The sequence below is a fragment of the Hyla sarda genome, chromosome 5, assembly GCF_029499605.1.
Source record: "Hyla sarda isolate aHylSar1 chromosome 5, aHylSar1.hap1, whole genome shotgun sequence".
NCBI lineage: Eukaryota > Metazoa > Chordata > Amphibia > Anura > Hylidae > Hyla > Hyla sarda.
Genome location: NC_079193.1, coordinates 127,588,382 through 127,606,808, shown reverse-complemented (window position 1 = coordinate 127,606,808; position 18,427 = coordinate 127,588,382). Strand labels below are relative to the sequence as shown.

At 43.1% G+C, this 18,427-nt stretch overlaps 1 protein-coding gene across 4 annotated transcripts in view; it reads left to right on the top strand.

Moving 5' to 3' along the window:
- UPP1 (uridine phosphorylase 1) overlaps positions 1 to 18,427 on the top strand; it is a 113,209-nt gene that overhangs the window by 84,511 nt on the left and 10,271 nt on the right. For all 4 annotated transcript variants that reach the window (XM_056520254.1, XM_056520253.1, XM_056520257.1 and 1 more), the window contains 2 exons: positions 2,858 to 2,972; positions 12,751 to 12,960. In XM_056520254.1, the coding sequence (XP_056376229.1) occupies positions 2,858 to 2,972; positions 12,751 to 12,960 (325 nt within the window). The remainder of the gene's footprint in view (positions 1 to 2,857; positions 2,973 to 12,750; positions 12,961 to 18,427) is intronic.

Sequence of the window (18,427 nt, the reverse complement as noted above, 5' to 3'; positions counted from 1 at the left end):
GGATGGACATGGGTGACAGGAGGGTGAACATGGGTGACAGGGGAGTGGACATGGATAACAGAGGGGTGGACATGGGTGACAGGGAAGTGGACATGGGTGACAGGGGGGTGAACATGGGTAACATGGGTGACAGGAGGGTGAACATGGGTGACAGGAGGGTGAACATGGGTGACAGGAGGGTGACCAGGGGTGACAGGGGATGGACATGGGTGACAGGAGGATGGACATGGGTGACAGGAGGGTGGACATGGGTGACAGGGGGGTGGACATGGATGACGGGGGGTGGACATAGGTGACAGGGTGAACATGGGTGACAGTGGAGTGGACATGGATGACAGGGGGTGAACATGGGTGACAGGGGAGTGAACATAGGTGACAGGGGGGTGAACATGGGTGACAGGGGGAGGACATGGGTGACAGGGATGACAGGAGGGTGAACATGGGTGACAGGGGAGTGGACATGGGTGACAGGGGGAGGACATGGGTGACAGGAGGGTGAACATGGGTGACAGGAGGGTGAACATGGGTGATAGAAAGATGAACATGGGTGACGGGGTGGACATGGGTGACAGGGGGGGTGGACATGGGCGACAGGAGGGTGAACATGGGTGACAGGAGGGTGAACATGGGTGACAGGGGGGTGGACATGGATGACAGGGGGGGTGGACATGGGTGACAGGAGGGTGAACATGGGTGACAGGGGGTGAACATGGGTAACAGAGGGTGAACAGGGGTGACAGGGGGGTGAACATGGGTGACAGGGGAGTGGACATGGGTGACAGGAGGGTGAACATGGGTGACAGGAGGGTGAACATGGGTGACAGGGGGGTGGACATGGGTGACAGGAGGGTGAACATGGGTGACGGGAGTGGACATGGATGACAGAGGGGTGAACATGGTTGACAGGGGAGTGGACATGGGTGAAAGGGGGGTGAACATGGGTGACAGGGATGACAGGAGGGTGAACATGGGTGACAGGAGGGTGAACATGGGTGACAGGAGGGTGACCAGGGGTGACAGGGGATGGACATGGGTGACAGGAGGATGGACATGGGTGACAGGAGGGTGGACATGGGTGACAGGGGGGTGGACATGGATGACAGGGGGGTGGACATGGATGACAGGGGGGTGAACATGGGTGACAGGGGGTGAACACGGGTGACAGGGGGGTGGACACGGGTGACAGAGGGTGAACAGGGGTGACAGGGGAGGGTGAACATGGGTGACAGGGGGGGTGAACAGGGGTGACAGGGGGGTGAACAGGGATGACAGGGGGGGTGGACATGGGTGACAGGGGAGTGGACATGGGTGACAGGAGGGTGAACATGGGTGACAGGAGGGTGAACATGGGTGACAGGGGGGTGGACATGGGTGACAGGGGGTGGACATGGGTGACAGGGGGGTGGACATGGGTGACAGGAGGGTGAACATGGGTGACAGGAGGGTGAACATGGGTGACAGGGGAGTGGACATGGGTGACAGGGGGGTGAACATGGGTGACAGGGGAGTGGACATGGGTGACAGGGGGGGACATGCGTGACAGAGATGACAGAAGGGTGAACAGGAGTGACGGGGGGTGAACAGGGATGACGGGGGGTGAACAGGGGTGACAGGGGGGTGGACATGGGTGACAGGAGGGTGGACATGTTATTATAACATTATTACGGACATGGTATGGACTGGATCGGTGTTTCCCAACCAGGTTGCCTCCAGCTGTTGCAAAACTACAACTCCCATCATGCCTGGACAGACTTAGGCTGTCCGGGCATGCTGGGAGTTGTAGGTTTGCAACAGCTGGAGGCACCCTGTTTGGGAAACACTGGGCTGGCGGGGGTTTGAGGGGGGCTAGATATGGGTGACAGGGGGGGTAGAACATGGGTGACAGGGATGGACAGGGAGGTAGACGAGGCGGACATGGATGAAATGGGGGGTGGACATGTGTGACGGGGGGGGTGGGGTGCAGAGGGTGGACCTGGGTGACGGTGGGGGGGGGTTTGGACAGAGTTGAGAAGGGGTAACAGGGGGTGGAAATCTCACCTCACATCGGCCCGCGCAGCTAGCAATTCCACGGCAGTCTGGCGCAAATGCAGCTCGCTCCGCCGTCGGGCACCATTTTCGGCTCACTGCGCCGCAAGGGGGAGGGGAGAGGGAGGGTCACGCAGGAGGACGCTGTGTGCGCAGTGCGCACGCAGGCTTCCCTTCCCCCCCTGCGCGCCTCTGCCGACAGATTAGCACAGGTGACAGATTTCCTTTAAAAGGGTACTCCGTTGGAAAACATTTTTATAAATCAACTGATACCAATGCAGGAGAGGTTTGCTATGGGAATTTGCTCCTACTCTCCACATTTCATAAAATGGACAGAGGTTTCAGCAGAAAGCACTGTGGTCAGCCAGAAAGGAAATTCAAAAATAAATGAACTTCCTGTAGCTGATAAGTACTGGAAGGATTAAGATTTTTAAATAGAAATAATTTACAAATCTGTTTAACTTTCTGGCATTAGTTGATTTAAAAATTAATGTTTTCCAGTATAAGAAACATTTATAACAAATTTTTAGCATAAATTATTAGTGGGAGAGTGCTGATTTATTCTGACTGTGGTTTGCAGTAATACATGTGCTTGTCACCAAAAAGACTCCATTCAGTTGAATAGAACTAATTTTTAATTGCACACATTTTGACTCAGTTTCACAAATTACCCTTTATGGGATTTATGAAAAAGGATTGTCTAGGGTAGAAATAATGGACATTTAATTATTGTTTAACATAACTTTTCTTGTACTAAAATCTATGGGTTATTATTTTTTTTTCATCTATATGATGACTTTGTTTTAACATTTACCTTGATTTTCTTTTTCAGCATGGTATGGGTATTCCATCTATTTCCATTATGCTTCATGAACTTATCAAATTACTGTATCATTCCAAATGCACTGATGTCACTGTTATCCGTATTGGTACATCAGGAGGAATAGGTAAAATAACATTTTAAGTGTTCAAAATATTCACTTTTTAAAAACATAAGAAGAACAGTTAATGTGATTAGAAGAGTCAATAATAATAATGTTTGGCAATATATATCTAGTAATAAGATAAACATTGGGATATTCAAATTTTATGTGTAACTTGGGGCCAAGGACCAGTGAGAGAGTGAGGCTGGATACCATTCATTGTGCAGATACAATCACAAGAAAGTATAGTTTTTTTTCTATTTTTAAGCAGACTAAGCCTATTTATACATAAAAATCAACCCCATAGAATACCCCTTTAAGAGAAGGTTTGCTGGTCTTCAATTTCTTTCTCCAATGTTTTGCTTCCAGGACACTGCTTATAAATGAATTCATCAAAATAGTGCAGGCGATTACATTTCTTCCAGTTTTAGAAAAGTTCCTGCTGTTCACTTTTCTCAAAACTGCGGTGTAAAAACAGACAAATGTAGCATCAGCTGTTGAAAAATATAAAAGTCATTAGCACTCCTGTGCCTTTAAGAGTCTATTAACAAATTAAAGTAATACGAAGAATTTTGTTATGTAACAACTTTTACAAAGTTGTAGCAAATCTGTTTTGTTTAGCTGCAATATTAATAAACCCATAGGCCATGTTCACAGTTCGGAATTTCCGTGCCAAATTTCCGCATTGGAATTCAGCACATAGATTCCGCAGCATGCAGAGTCCCATTGAATTCAACAGGATTCTGTGGCGCTGTGTACATGGCAGAATTTCCGTGCCAGATGTTTCCGGCATGGAAATTCCAAATTCTGTGTCTGCAGAAAGAATGAACACGCTCATGCTTTCTGCAGACTCTGCACGTAATGCATAGCCGTCTATGAGGAGGCACATTCTTGTGCGGTCCTAACGCCGGCATGTTTTAACAAAGCCTGCATATTGTGGAATGTCCGCACAAATATTTTCCATTCAGAGATTCCAGCATGTGAACATAGCCATGGGATGGGTTAACACATAGGGGGAGATTTATCAAAACCTGTATAGAGAAAGGGTGGTGCAGTTACCCATAGCAACCTCTCGGATTGCTTCTGTGATTTAATCTTTCCATTATCAGCTCCTCTCCTGGTTTTGGCAAAAATACTGTGTATGAACTCAGCCTAGGAATTCATGCCCTACAACAACATAGGCTGCTGGACAGGTAAATGGGACAGTCCTGTAGAAGTGACAAAATTAACCCCTACCTACTATAATTTCAGAAACGCTCTGTAACATGCATATCTGTGTTCATGTGTTCAGAAGCTGAGCCCACAGGATCGAGCGCAGAAGCCGGCTGTCATACACAGATGGGTTCCTGCCGCAACTGTCAGGAATGGAGTGATGCTTCGCTTCCAGCAGTTTACACTGTGACTTCTGCATTTACAAGGCTGACAGCGAGAGGGGGATCCTCCTGTAGTCCATCAGCCAGCATTTTGATAGTTGCCATGGCAGCTGGAGGCCAAATCAGACTTTGTCTCACAGGCTGTTGGCGCTTTACTAGGAGTGTATAGTACACAGCAGTACAGATGTGCTGCTTGTGTACTATACTAGCAATGACACTATCACTGCTTCAGAAATAATAATAAGTCACCCTCCTCCTATAAAACGAAAAAATAAAAAAACAACATACATAATGAGTATCATTGCACTCTTAACAACCCATACTACAAATTGGATATGTTATTTAGCAGATACGATGAACACTGTAATAAAAAAAAATAATTATAAATCATTTAAATAAAATGATCAAAAAGTGGTATGTACCACAAAAATTGGTAGCAATAAAATGACAGCTCATCCCACAAAAAAAAAACAAGTCCCCTGCACAACTGGGTAAAAATGAATTGGTCTCACATTTACATCAGAATTAAAATTTTGCTGCTAAACATTTAAAAAGTACCTTTGATATCCCACAAAAAAAACCTTCTTTCTGTTTCTCATTTGGTTTTTCATACTGTGCTTTGAAGGGGCAGGTCTGTCTCTTGGCCTCACTGTGCTTGACACATCTTACTGCTGAGTTTTCTGTGCAGTGCTGGATTTCTCCATTCAATCGCTGCAGGCTGCTCTGTAACCCCATCCTTTCTGTTTTAGGGTGCGTTCCCACAGGGCGTATACGCAGCGTATTTGACGCTGCGCAAAATTTATGGCAGCAGCGGGAAATACGCTGCGTATCCCTTGCTCACTATACACACAGGGCTTTCCGGCGACAGCCCTATTTGTGTAGTGAGTTTTGGAGGCGGGGCCGCGCGTCACAGATACGCCGGCACACGGCCCCGCCTCCAAAACTCACTACACACATAGGGCTGTCGCCGCAAAGCCCTGTGTGTATAGTGAGCAAGGGATACGCAGCGTATTTCCCGCTGCTGCCATACATTTTGCGCAGCGTCAAATACGCTGCGTATACGCCCTGTGGGAACGCACCCTTAATGCTGCAAGTCTGATAGGACACTCTTACTTACTAGACTTTGCCCCTGTCTGTGCTTCAGCTTAGACAAAAATGATGCTGCGGCTGGATAGAATTATGTTCTGAATGGTAGGGGGGACCCATAGTGATGTTTTTAAGCCATGATTTCTATCAAAAGGAAATAATACATTTTCTTATACAGTATTTTAGAAAGGTTAATGTTTTGCCAAAATGTACAACATATGAAAAGTTTTTGACAGTGTATATGTAAGGCATTTAATATTCTAAAAAAGAAAAAGGACAATTTTTCAAGTTATGCCAACATAAAGTAGACAATGTAAATATGATTTATTTACCAATGTATGTGGTATGAATTTCTTAAATGCAGAAATTTAAAACTTCCTGTCAGGCCCAAGGCCTGATTATGGAAACATACATGTGTTTTATAATTGCATCTATGTATAAACTAAGACCTGGGGGGTGAGGGGTCATTCAGACAGTGTATCCTTTATTTTTGTGTATTGCAGTCAATTGGGGCCTGTCTGTTTTCCTCTTTTTGAAGTCAGGAGTTTCTTTGAAGTAGCAGGATGTAAGGGGTCTCTGGTCCCATATATGGGATAAGAGATGCCCCCCCCCCCTGGTGGGACCAGAGGGGAGGGGGGGAATGGAGTCCCTCCAAAAAGGAGATATATAATATGTAACAATGCTAGAGTCAGTTGTTAAGATCTGTGCCCCAAGCTGACAACACCATCCTAAGAACAGCTGGAGACCAACTCTCATGGACTGCTATACTATTACGCTGTAAGAACTTCATTTTTGCTTTCTGAACTTGCTAAACTGTTTTATATATTTTTGTAACTGTATGTCATTTGTTTCTGTATTTTTATATAGTCAGCACTGTGATACCTTTTATCAGATTAAATGTTTAATTAATCAGCTCTGGTCTTTGATCTCTAAATATATGAGCTCACCTTTCTGAAGGAAGCTCTGGTGAAACACGTTTATCTAAGGGTTAATTTGGTGACTTGCTGGGACTTGTAGTGGATACCCAGAGGTCTGGCGGCTTTAACCCTTGCACCATCACACTCTCTCTGATGTCCTGGCTGGACCGATAGGGTGTGATCGTGACACTTCCAAAATATGCAATAGCTTTAAATAATGTCACTAAATTATGGAGTATTTCACAAACGATTTCTGAAGGTATCAACCAAAATGTATAAGTAACAAAGTCACAAAGAAAACTGTCTTAGAGTCACTTGAATAAGAGTTATTAACACATAAAATGGGCCTTTGTGTCAAAGGCCAAAATTATCTGCACCCTTAACCCTTTTAGGACTGAGACAATTTTTTTTGGAGGTTTTGTTTTTTCCTCCTGGCCTCTTTTATTTTTCCATCTAAAGACATATGAGGGCTTGTTTTTTGCATCACCAATTGTACTTTGTACGTCATCCTGTGATACACCCCCGCAGCTGAGAGCTCTGCCTCTCGTTCCGCGCACGTTCAATGACTTACATGTCATGCTGGTTGACACAGAAAATAAAGATTGTCCTGCTGGCAATCAAAATTGTGCAGCTTTTTTTCTAAGTGGCTACTATTGTTGAATTTTGTTCACTCAAGCTAGCACCCCCTCGTCTATACATCGGAGACATAGTCTGAACATTCTGATAGCTGTTCTCTGTGAATATGGAGGTTATTACAGCTGCAGTGCCTGATTGCCGTAGCTCTTATTAGCATTTGTACTTTGTAATGACATCACTCATTTTACCTCCAAATGTACAGTGAAAGAAACAAAAAAATTTTTGGAGGGGGAAAAAAACACCACAAACACCATTTTGCAACTTTTCTGGGATTCCGTTTCTACCTAGTTCCCATATTGGTAACAGTGACACATTATCCTTATTTTCGGTCCATACGATTAAAATTATACCTAATAAAATTATACCCATAGGTTTTGTTTTAGTTTACTACTTTACTGCTAAAATGATAACTTTTTCTAAGAAAATTTGTATGCTTAAAATTGTCCTCTTCTGACCCCATATAACACTTTTATGCTAAGTTCAGACTACGGAATCTCTGTGCAGAAAATTTCCGCCTGGAGATTCCGAGTGCGGCTAGCGGATTTTCCATTCACAAATTCCGCTTCACAAATTCTGAAGTGTGAATTTGTGAACGGAAACTCATTCACTACACTATACATTTTAGCAAGCGGAATTGAAGGCGGAAATTCGGTAGTCTGAAGCTAGCCTTATTTTTCTTAATACAGGGATATATAAGGACTAATTTTTTTGCGCTGTGATCTGTAGTTTTTATCAGGAACATTTTTGTTTGTTTTGATGTGACCTTTTGATTGCATTTATTAATTTTTTTCTAGCATAAGAAGTGACCAAAAATACCTGTTTCTGGACTTTGGTATTTTTTTACGCTTAAGCCTTTGATCAGGTGGATTAACATTTTATTTATGCGGCGGCACCACATATGTTTGTTTTGTTTTTCTTTTACATTATTTTTATAAAAAAAATTGGGAAAAGGAGAGTGATTCAAACTTTTATCAGGAAAAGGGGTGATGCACATTTTTTTTTTTAAGTCCCCATAGGGCACTATTACATGCAATCTTTAGATTGCATACACTGATCTATGTTTCTCCACAGAACAGCATTGATCAGTGTTATCAGCACTTCATTGTTACAACCTGCCATGGCTCGCTGCAGCATTGAAGCGCCGATTGGACGGCAAGAAGGAAGGTAAGAGACCTCCCGCAGTCCTCTCAGCTGATCAGGATGCCATAATTTTTGTTACGTTATGCGCTCCGGCCACACACGCTGGCCGTGAGCGCATGGTCCCCTTGCCTGCTGTATCCCCAGTCCGTCACTCTCCGGGTGTTTCTCCTTCCTCCACCTGTGCTTCTCTGCTCCGGCGCGTGTCCCCGTCCCCTAGGGCGCACCCGCCAGAGCTTTAAGTTTTAAAGGGCCAGTACGCTCATTAGTGTAATCCACCTGTGGCTCCTTTATAAATTCCTCCACCCTCCTCAGTTTCCTGCTGGATCTTTGTTGCCTTGAGCCTGAGAGAGAGCATTCCTGTTATTGCCTTGCCATGTATCTGATCTCTTGCTTTGTGACTCAAACTTGCTCCTCTGCCGCCTGCCTACTGACCTCTTGCTACGTCTAGACCACGCTACTGTGCCGCCTGCCCTGACCTTCTGCTATCCAGACTACGAGCTGCCTTATCCCTCCTGTGCCTCGCATCTCCTCAGCCGCCTGTGTGGTTGAGCCGTGCCAGGGGTAGCGACCTGGGTGTCATCTGCAGCAGCAAGTCTGTCCCACTTTGCGGCGGGCTCTGGTGAAAACCAGCAGCACCTTAGACTCCGCTCACTGGTATGGTCCTAGTCATCTGCCACACAGGTCCAGTGGATCCACATCCACTGGAGTTCCTGTCTTCAGGAACGTGAGTGTTACAATTTTGTCGCCGCAGTCCCGATAAGGCCACTGAGCTAGCTGGCGAACGGGATTTACTTAATTTAGACGTGGCAATCAATGTTGATTGCGGCGTCTAAATGCCAGATTGCAATGTCCGGCATGAGATGTGGGTCCCAGTTGTTAATAGCAACCGGGACTCATCGGGTATGAAGCACACTCAGCTGCTGAGCACGCTTTATACACCGGAAGCTCGCAGAGTATATAAATATAAGTCTATTTGCGGGAAGGGGTTAACCCCTTAACGATGCAGGACGTATATTTACAGCCTTCTCCGGCTCCCGATATGTGAAGTGCACTCAGGGGCTGAGCGCACTTCAAACCCAGCAGGTCCCTGTTGCTATTAGCAACCAGGACCCACGGCTAATACCTGACATCGACAATTGGGCTGATGTTCGGTATTAGCCCTTTAGACGCCGCAGTCAAAGTTGATTGCGGGGTATAAAACAGGAGATTGCTGTTGCCAGTTAGCTCAGTGGGCTGTTCGAGACCGCTGCAGTGAAATAGCGGTGTCCAGAACAGCTGAGAGGACAGCGGGAGACTTCTTACCTTGTCTCCCGCCGTCCGATTGTCACTCTGCTGCTCAATGCCTGGGATCCAGGCTAAAGCAATAACACTGATCAATGCAAAGCATAGCATTGATCAGTGTCTGCAATGAGGAAGTGTTGAATCATCCCCTTTTCCCATTAAAGAAAAAAAGTAAATAAAAATTAACATGTGGTATTGCCGCATGTGTAAATGTCCTAACTATAAAACTATAATGTTTATTAAACCGCACAGTCAATGGCGTACATGTAAAAAAATTCAAAATTCCAAAATTGCGTGTTTTTGGTCCCTTTGTATACCCTATAAAAATGTATAAAAAGTGATCAAAAAGTCCCCTTCAGATCACGGTGCAAAAAATGAGCCCTTAGAAGAGGACAGAAGAGGACAATTTTACACATACAAATTTTGGTGCATGTAGTTATAATTTTTTTATAAGTAGTAAAATGAAATAAAACTTATATAAATTAGGTATCATTGTAACCGTATGGACCTACAGAATAAAGATATGATGTCATTTTTACTGATAAGTGCACTGCATAGAATCGGAAGCCCACAACATTACAAAATGGCATTTTTTTTTTCAAATTTTGCCCCACAAATATTTTTTTTCTGGTTTAGCCGTAAATTTTGTGGTGGAATGATTGATGTCATTATAAAGTACAATTGGTGGCGCAAAAAATAAGCCATCATATGGGTCTGTAGGTTCAAAATTGAAAGCGTTATGATTTATGATGAGGAAAAAATGAAAATGCAAAAACAGAAAAACCCTGCATCCTTAAGGGGTTAATGGGGTAGGAGATAAATTGGTCTAAACTGATACATTATTTAAATTTGAACATATTTAAGTAAATATCGAAAGTCATTATCAAAAATCTATTGTTTTTGATGGGTATCCGAAACAATATAGGTTGGCTGCTCTCTTGTTTATAACATGTTGCCATGACATATTATCCTGTAGGCAGTTTTCTGGTCAGACATGCTCAAATCACCTCACGCACAGTGAATATACAGCCAAATAGACTGCAGCATATAGCTGCTGCACTGCATTAACATTACTTACATACTTAACTATGAGGAAGACTCGCTGTCTGACTGAAAATTCACTCACCATTATAAGGTAAATATACATTATGTACAGTTGTATAGAGAAAGGAAAAAACAGGCAACTCACCGTCTTCGTTTTCTTGCTTTATTGCATGAATAAATACTCACATAAAAACATAGGGAGAGGGAAAGAGTGTGGGGAGGATACAAGAGGCAAAAGCTCCGTTTCACACTTCAAGAGTGCTTCTTCCGGCACTAGCTTCTATAATACAGTCTGCAACACTAAATTCACTTGGCAGGAGGGGAAGGGAAGGATATAATTCACAAATTACACTGTACACTGTGATAATGTTACCATTGTGAAGATTAGATCCTTCTGATAGATGACTTAGATTATGCAGCACAGAAATGAGCATTTACACTAATGACTGCTGGGAAATTAAGCAAATCATGTGACAGTCAGGAGCTCCACCCACAACACAGATTTTCATATGAAAAGGGAAGTGGATATAAAGAAGACAGAGACAAGGTTAGGTCTGCATTTAATTGCATTCAACCCAAAAAAATATTAAGTTTGCTGTGGAAAACGGATCATGGTAAAACCCCCTTTAAGGTGTTACAGCTGAATTGCCCATATCTGTACACTTAGAGACTATGGGGTTTGTGTCTTCCCTTTGAAATACTTCATAACTTCTTGATAAGAGAACTAACGTGAGTAATGTATAAAGTGCCATCTAGTGTTAATGTACTGTAAGCATTTTAATATTATTTCAATATTAAAGGGGTACTCCGGTGGAAAACTATTTTTTTTTAAATCAACTGGTGCCAGAAAGTTAAACAGATTTGTAAAAAAAGATTTAAAAAAAAATCTTAATCCTTCCAGTACTTATTAGCTGCTGAATACTACAGAGGTGCATAGCTGGAAGGATTAGGATTTTTTAATAGAAGTCATTTTTAAATCTGTTTAACTTTCTTTCACCAGTTGATTTCACCGGAGTACCCCTTTAATGCTGGGAGTTTTAGTTTTGCTTTGTGGGAGTGAAGTAAATATTAATTAGCTGGGCAGAGTGCTGAACGGTGCTAACGTCACCATGCCCGAGGCCTGGATTGTAGCCCCACCTATGCCCCAGACTTCTCATTTGCATAGTCTGAAAAATAAAGCTATCTCCTCACCAGAGCGACAGATCCAGATGGAACCAGAAGGTACCATTTTAATAAGTGTCACCCGCCTTCCCGCCCCAAGATGTATGCATATGTCCCAGCTACGGACATGTTAATGCATCTGGACATATACATACTTCCTAGCGCTATCCTGCGCAGCATGATGTGATTGACACTTGGGATCCCGCCACAGCTGTTGCGACAAGGATCGCACCGATCTCCGCAGCATTAACCCAATAGACACAACATCTATGGGATTGAAGGGGGAGGGGGCTCCCGCTGTTCCTTAACAGTGACACTACGGGGTCCAGTTCCTTGCCATAACAGCAGGAGGCTAGCTGATGGCCTCCTGTCTGCCTAGTATGGCAGCCTATGAGGTCAAGACAAACAAATCCCAAAACCTATACATAATAGGTATTGCCATGTTTCTGATGACTTACACAATAAAACGATAATGGTATTGATCCCACACTATGAAAGTTTTTGCAAATGGCAATGATCATTTAATTGCCAGGGGGACAAGACTGAAAACAGCCAGAGTACAAGAAGTGTTGTCATGAGGATTCTGGTGTTAGGTAATATCAGTTTCTGACAGGTCATTAGTGGGGTTTTCCAGGGCTTTCTTATTCATGGTCTGTTTTTAGAATAGGCCATCAATATTCAATTGGTGGGGTGCCAACTACCTCTATTTGCCAGAGCTGCAGTACCATCAATGCCCAGTGAGCAGCTCTCTGGGTTCTGTACACTGTGTAGTGACTATGCTGGGTTGCAAACTCGCCTCTATCTTTTTAGTGCAGTCACTGTGAAGGTGTGGTCTAAACTATGTTTAAATTATGAAAGAAAATTTGTGTCATTTGTACATTTGTGTTCAGTTTATGCCTCTTTCACTGCAGGATAGGGTTTTATTTGCTGTTTATTTGCTTCCTCACATTGGGCACTGTCTCTCAACTTGCTTCCTACTAGGATAGGCAAATAAGTTTCATATTTAGAGCTGCCTAGTTGTGTTCTATTTAATTGATACTTGACTATTTCTATGGCCTTCTGTTTTATATTTGTGCCATTTTTTAACAAATCATGGTTTTACCATTAAACAATAAAACCCAACTTTTCCCAGCTTCTGTAAGATCTGTTGTTTTTCTCATTTAGGCATCGATCCAGGATCTGTGGTGATTACAAGCCAGTCTGTGAATCCTTGTTTTAAACCTGAGTTTGAACAGATAGTCCTTGGGAAGACAGTAGTCCGCAGTACAGAACTGGACAGTGAATTAGCAAAAGAGCTGGTTCAATGCAGTAAAGAAATCAATGAGTTTAATACAGTCATTGGAAATACTATGTGCACTTTGGACTTTTATGAAGGTTTGTGTAATGTTTCTGTTTAAGTTATTCTTATTGATTTAAAGGTAATCTATCACATCATAAAAGCAATCCAATCTGCAGGCATCATGTTAAAGAGCAGAAGGACCTGAGCAGATTCATATATTGTTTGTTTATATTGTATAAGGAAATTACCAAGAAAACTTTTTAGCCATGTAAATCTCTGCTCATTCTAGGCTAAGTAGTCATGTGGGTTGTCCTACTCAGAGACTGAAAGATATCTCTGTGTATAAGTGTGCATGTACAGAGAGATGCGAATTGACCGCTTTACTACGTAGCCCAAAATGAGATGATAAACTTACTGGTTCAGATGTTGTAAAGTCAAAGACGAGTATGTCTTGCCTACAGTCAAGCATGGTGGCAGTGTCATGGTCTGGGGTTACATGATTGCTGCTGGCACTAGGGAGCTTCAGTTCATGAAGGAAACCATGAATGTCAACATGTACTGTGACATAATGAAGAAGAGCATGACCCCTCTCTATGGAGACAGGGCTGCAGGGCAGTATTCCAATTTGATAATGACCCCAAACACAGCTCCAAGACGACCACTGCCTTGCTAAAGGTGACTGGCCAAGCATGTCTCCAGACCAAAGCCCTATTGAGCATCTGTGGGGCATCCACAAATGGAAGGTGGTGGAGCACAAGGTTTGTAACATCCAAAAGTTCTGTGATGTCGTCATGGAGGAGAGGAAGAAAACTCTATGGCAACCTGTAAAGCTCTGGTAAACTCCATGCCAAGAAGATTTAAAGAGGTACTCCGCTGGAAAACATTTTTTTTTTTAATCAATTGGTGCCAGAAAGTTAAATAGATTTGTAAATTACTTCTTAATCCTTCTAGTACTTATCAACTGATATATGCTCCACAGGGAGTTATTTTCTTTTTGTATTTCCTTTCTGTCTGACCACAGTGCTCTCTGCTGACATCTCTGTCCATTTTAGGAACTGACCAGAGTTTAAGAAAATCCCCATAGCAAACCTATTCTGCTCTGGACAGTTCCTGACATAGACAGAGATGTCAGCAGAGAGCACTGCGGTCAGACAGAAAAGAAATTTAAAAAGAAAATAACTTCCTGTGGAGCATACAGCAGCTGATAAGTACTGGAAGGGTTAAGATTTTTACAAATCTGTTTAACTTTCTGGCACCAGTAGATAAAAAAAAATAAAAAAAACATTTCTACAATGCCCCTGGGTAAGCAAACTTAAAATAGCGTTACCAATGGCCTATTATAAAGCCCTTGTTGTACACAGATAGGGAATATGGGTATAACCAAGGATAGGTAGGGATAGTAATTAGTTGATAAGATGGAGGGATAGTGTAGCCCTATTTTATTCCTCCATTTCCCTTCTCCCCTGCCTAACACAGCAACAGGGCTGGTGCAAGGATTTTTACCACTCTTGGTGAAAGCTAATTTTGCCGCTCTTTGACACGCCTCACCTTACTACTGGGGTAGTACAATCCCACTCCTCACGTAATCTCCTTACTACTGGGGTGACATACTGTAACAAACCTCCTTCTCATGTAATCACCTTACTGCTGGGGTGACACACTGTAAAAAAAAACCCTCCTCATGTAATTACCTTACTACCGGAGTGACACACTGTAACAATCCCACTCCTCATGTAATCTCCTTACTACTGGAGTGACACACTGTAACAAACCTCCTCCTCATGTAATCTCCTTTCTACTGGGGTGGCACACTGTAACAACCCTCCTTCTCATGTAATTACCTTACTACTGGGATGATACACTGTTACAACCCCCCCCCTGCCCCCAATGTAATCTCCTTACTAGTGGGTTGACACACTGTAACAAACCTCCTTCCCATGTATTTTCCTTACTACTGGGGTGACACACTGTAAAAAACCTCCTACTTGTGTAATCTTCTTACTTCTAGTGTGACACACTGTAACAAACCACCTCCTCATGTAATCTACTTATTACTGGAATGACACACTGTAACAAACCTCCTCCTCATGTAATCTATTTACTGCTGGGGTGATACACTGTAACAAACCTCCTTCACATCTAATCTCCTTACTACTAGGGTGACACTTTGTAACAAACATACACAATGATGCACTTACACATGCTGTAAGAATCTGCACACAAGCCCCCATCGACTGTCGGTAGTGAATCGCTCTGGAAGGGCGAGGGGGTTGAGGCGGATGAATGGCAGGATGCTGGACAGACCTGACCTGCTTGCCTCAGAGCTGGCATTGCGCTCCTCCAGGCTGAAGAATGCAGATTATTATGGTACCTGGGTGGGTATTTGGTTAGGGGGTGTGACGTGGTGCTGGCTGGGTGGGTGCTTCGAATGAGCAGCAGGTGCTTCGGATGCGGGCTGGCTACTAACTTTCTTGCAGCGGGCAGAGTGGCACCCCCATCAAGAGGGCACTCTAGGCGGCTGCCTGTTTTGCCTATAGGCAGAATCGGCCCTGCACAGCAAGATTGATGCCCTAACAAAGGCGATCCCAGATACCTAATAACTCTCCTTATACTAATGGAAGAGCTGGGATCTGCAAGTGTTCAAAGGAAGAATATGTAGAAAATGTCAAAATATAATATTACAATACACACATCAAATTTTTTACCCCTAAGGTAACTAAAAGTAAATACAGGACACTAAGAATCCAGAATAAATCCAAAGTCTATCAAGCAAATATAACACATTTAGGCTCAATTAATATCAGGATATAAGTGTATGTACTATATCCCGAATTTAACAGATTTCCATCATCATGTAGAGATGGGGATAACCCTAATGGTGATAGGGCATTCTAAATACTACAGGTCCACATGCTATCTCATATATCCAAGAGGTCACAAGATAAGTCCCTTAATAGGTGATCCACACAGTCACCTGCGAGGGATCCTAGATACAGGATGGGACAACAAACAAACAACAAAGATCAAATGGAGACCACTGATCTTCCACAAAACACTGGTAGTGGTTCTGCACTAAACCAACCTATTAACCTCTTAGAGGGCTTCAACACAGTAAGATAATCAGCTCACCCTGAGACTGGAAAGCATCCGAAACACACAGAGAAAAAAAGGTCAAAGGCTTGTTAGATGTAAAAAAAAAAAAAAAAAAAAAAAAGCATCCTTTCATCCACATCTGACAAATGCTGGATATATTTTTCTCCTTAGAGGGCTTGGTCAAAAAATGTAGGTGATATAAAAAAATTAAAATAACAAAAACCCCATAAATCGTTAAAATGCATTATGCCAAACGATAAAGCACAGTATATAACATACACCTAATTGGTATTACTTAAATTTTAAGAACCTATACTATAAAACTATGGTTAATGCCAAAACAAAATAAATAAACAAATATTAATGGCAGAATTTGTGTTTTTTGTGCATCCAAAAAATGTTAAAAAAAATTTAGTGGGTTTTGTGCCCCCAAAATGATAATAAAAAATGACAGCTTGTCCAGCAAAAAATAAAAAATAAATAAAAATTCAGCTCCCATCAGCAGAAAAAGAAAAATGTTATTAGTCTTGAAGTTTAAAAGTGTTTTTATTGTTAATTTTTATAGATTGAAAGGAAATCAGTTTCACCTGCACTAACCTGTTGGTACAGACAGGTGGTGTAGGTGACACTGATGACAACGATACTTACCTGTTCCCGTTCCGTACTGTTGTTCTCCCGCAATCTTCTGCCTTATCTTCTATTCCAGGGAGGACTTTGAGCATGAACGGAGGTCCATTCTGGACCGGTGGAGGCCACTGTTGAGCGTAGCTAGCTCCATATGAGCAAAAGTGAGCGTCGAATGTCCGGCAGAGTGGAGCGCAAATATTAATGGCAGAATTTGTGTTTTTTTGTTCATCTAAAAAATGTTTTAAATAAAAGTGATTAGTGGGTTTTGTGCCCCCAAAATGATAATAAAAAATGACAGCTTGTCCAGCAAAAAATAAAAAATAAATTAAAATTCAGCTCCCATCAGCAGAAAAAGAAAAATGTTATTAGTCTTGAAATTTAAAAACAAGTGTTTTTATTGTTAAAGGACAAATGTAGTGGAACACTTTTATATATGCCCGCGCCCCAAAAATAAACTCATACATACCTTCCTACGAGCCCCCGTTCCTACGGCCAGAGCTCCTTACATGACAGTGGGCTCAGCCTATCACAGGCCAGGGCAGGACATCGCTGCGGCCGGTGATACGCCGACGGCTCTGCGGCATCCCCGTCCCCAGGAAGTTAAATGAGGTCAGCACTGCCAGACCGTGAGGCCTGTGCCGGACCAACCTGGGCACGTAGGAAGGTATGTATGAGTTTATTTTGTTTATTTTTGAGGCCCGGCGATGGGCATATATAAAAGTGTTCCACTACAGTTGTCCTTTAATTTTTATAGATTGAAAGGAAATCTGTCATCAGTTTCACCTGCACTAACCGATACTTACCTGGTCCCATTCCGTACTGTGGTTCTTCCACAATCTTCTGCGTTATCTTCTGTTCCAAGGAGGACTTTGAGCATGAACGGAGGTCCCTTCTGGACCAGTGGAGGCCACTGTTGCACGTGGCTAGCTCCATATGAGCAAAAGTGAGCGACGGAGTGGAGCACATTGTGCATTCCACATCACCGGAAGTGACGCAGAACTACGGTGGAGCGCACGATTCATTCCAAAAGAACGGAAGTACATAAGGTGAGGTGATGGCTTGCTATGTGTGCCATTGTGGAGCGCACTGGGCGATATTACAGATAAACAAAGATACAGGTAATAATGACAGGTTTCAGTGGAGTGTAACAGGCGCTACAGGGAGACGGAAGTTTGCATGCCTCAGCGGCATCAGCGAAGCCCACCGGAAGGAGAAGGGGGAACTGAACTAATTGATGGCATGTGTGAGTATGTGTATACTGTATATAGGTGGCCAAATATAGTTTTGATGTATGGCCTGAGGAAGGGGGGTGAATGTGCTAATCTCTCCGAAACACATTGCCTTTTAGCACTTGAATTTTTTTTTTTTTAATCTATTTTAAATAATAAACCATTCCCTACCACAGACACCTCCAGTACCTTTAAACATCGGTCTGCTGTAATTCAGCCAAACCACAGACCTAAGGAACCAGAGATAAGCGGACGTTGAGGGGGGTACAATATATTATGATTTGGTCCCCCCACTGAGGAGTGAGTTAATACCCCTGTCTGTCTAATTATAATTCAAAATATCGTCCCCTTTCTGAGTGCCAGTTCTTTGTTTTTATGTTTTGTATTTCTAATTGTGCCTGGATTGAGATGCTGACCATCTGGGAAATTGGAACTGCGCCCTCCTCGTTGTAGTGGATCTCTAAATGAGAGGAAGGGGATAATAAATTCTGCTTACCTGGCTCTAGGTGTCGTGGGGCGCCGCTTAAGCATATACAGTGGCCCCCCCATGTACACCAGGAGAGTCCATTGAGTAGATAATACTGCCCACCCCATTTTTACTGTTAAGAAGTTG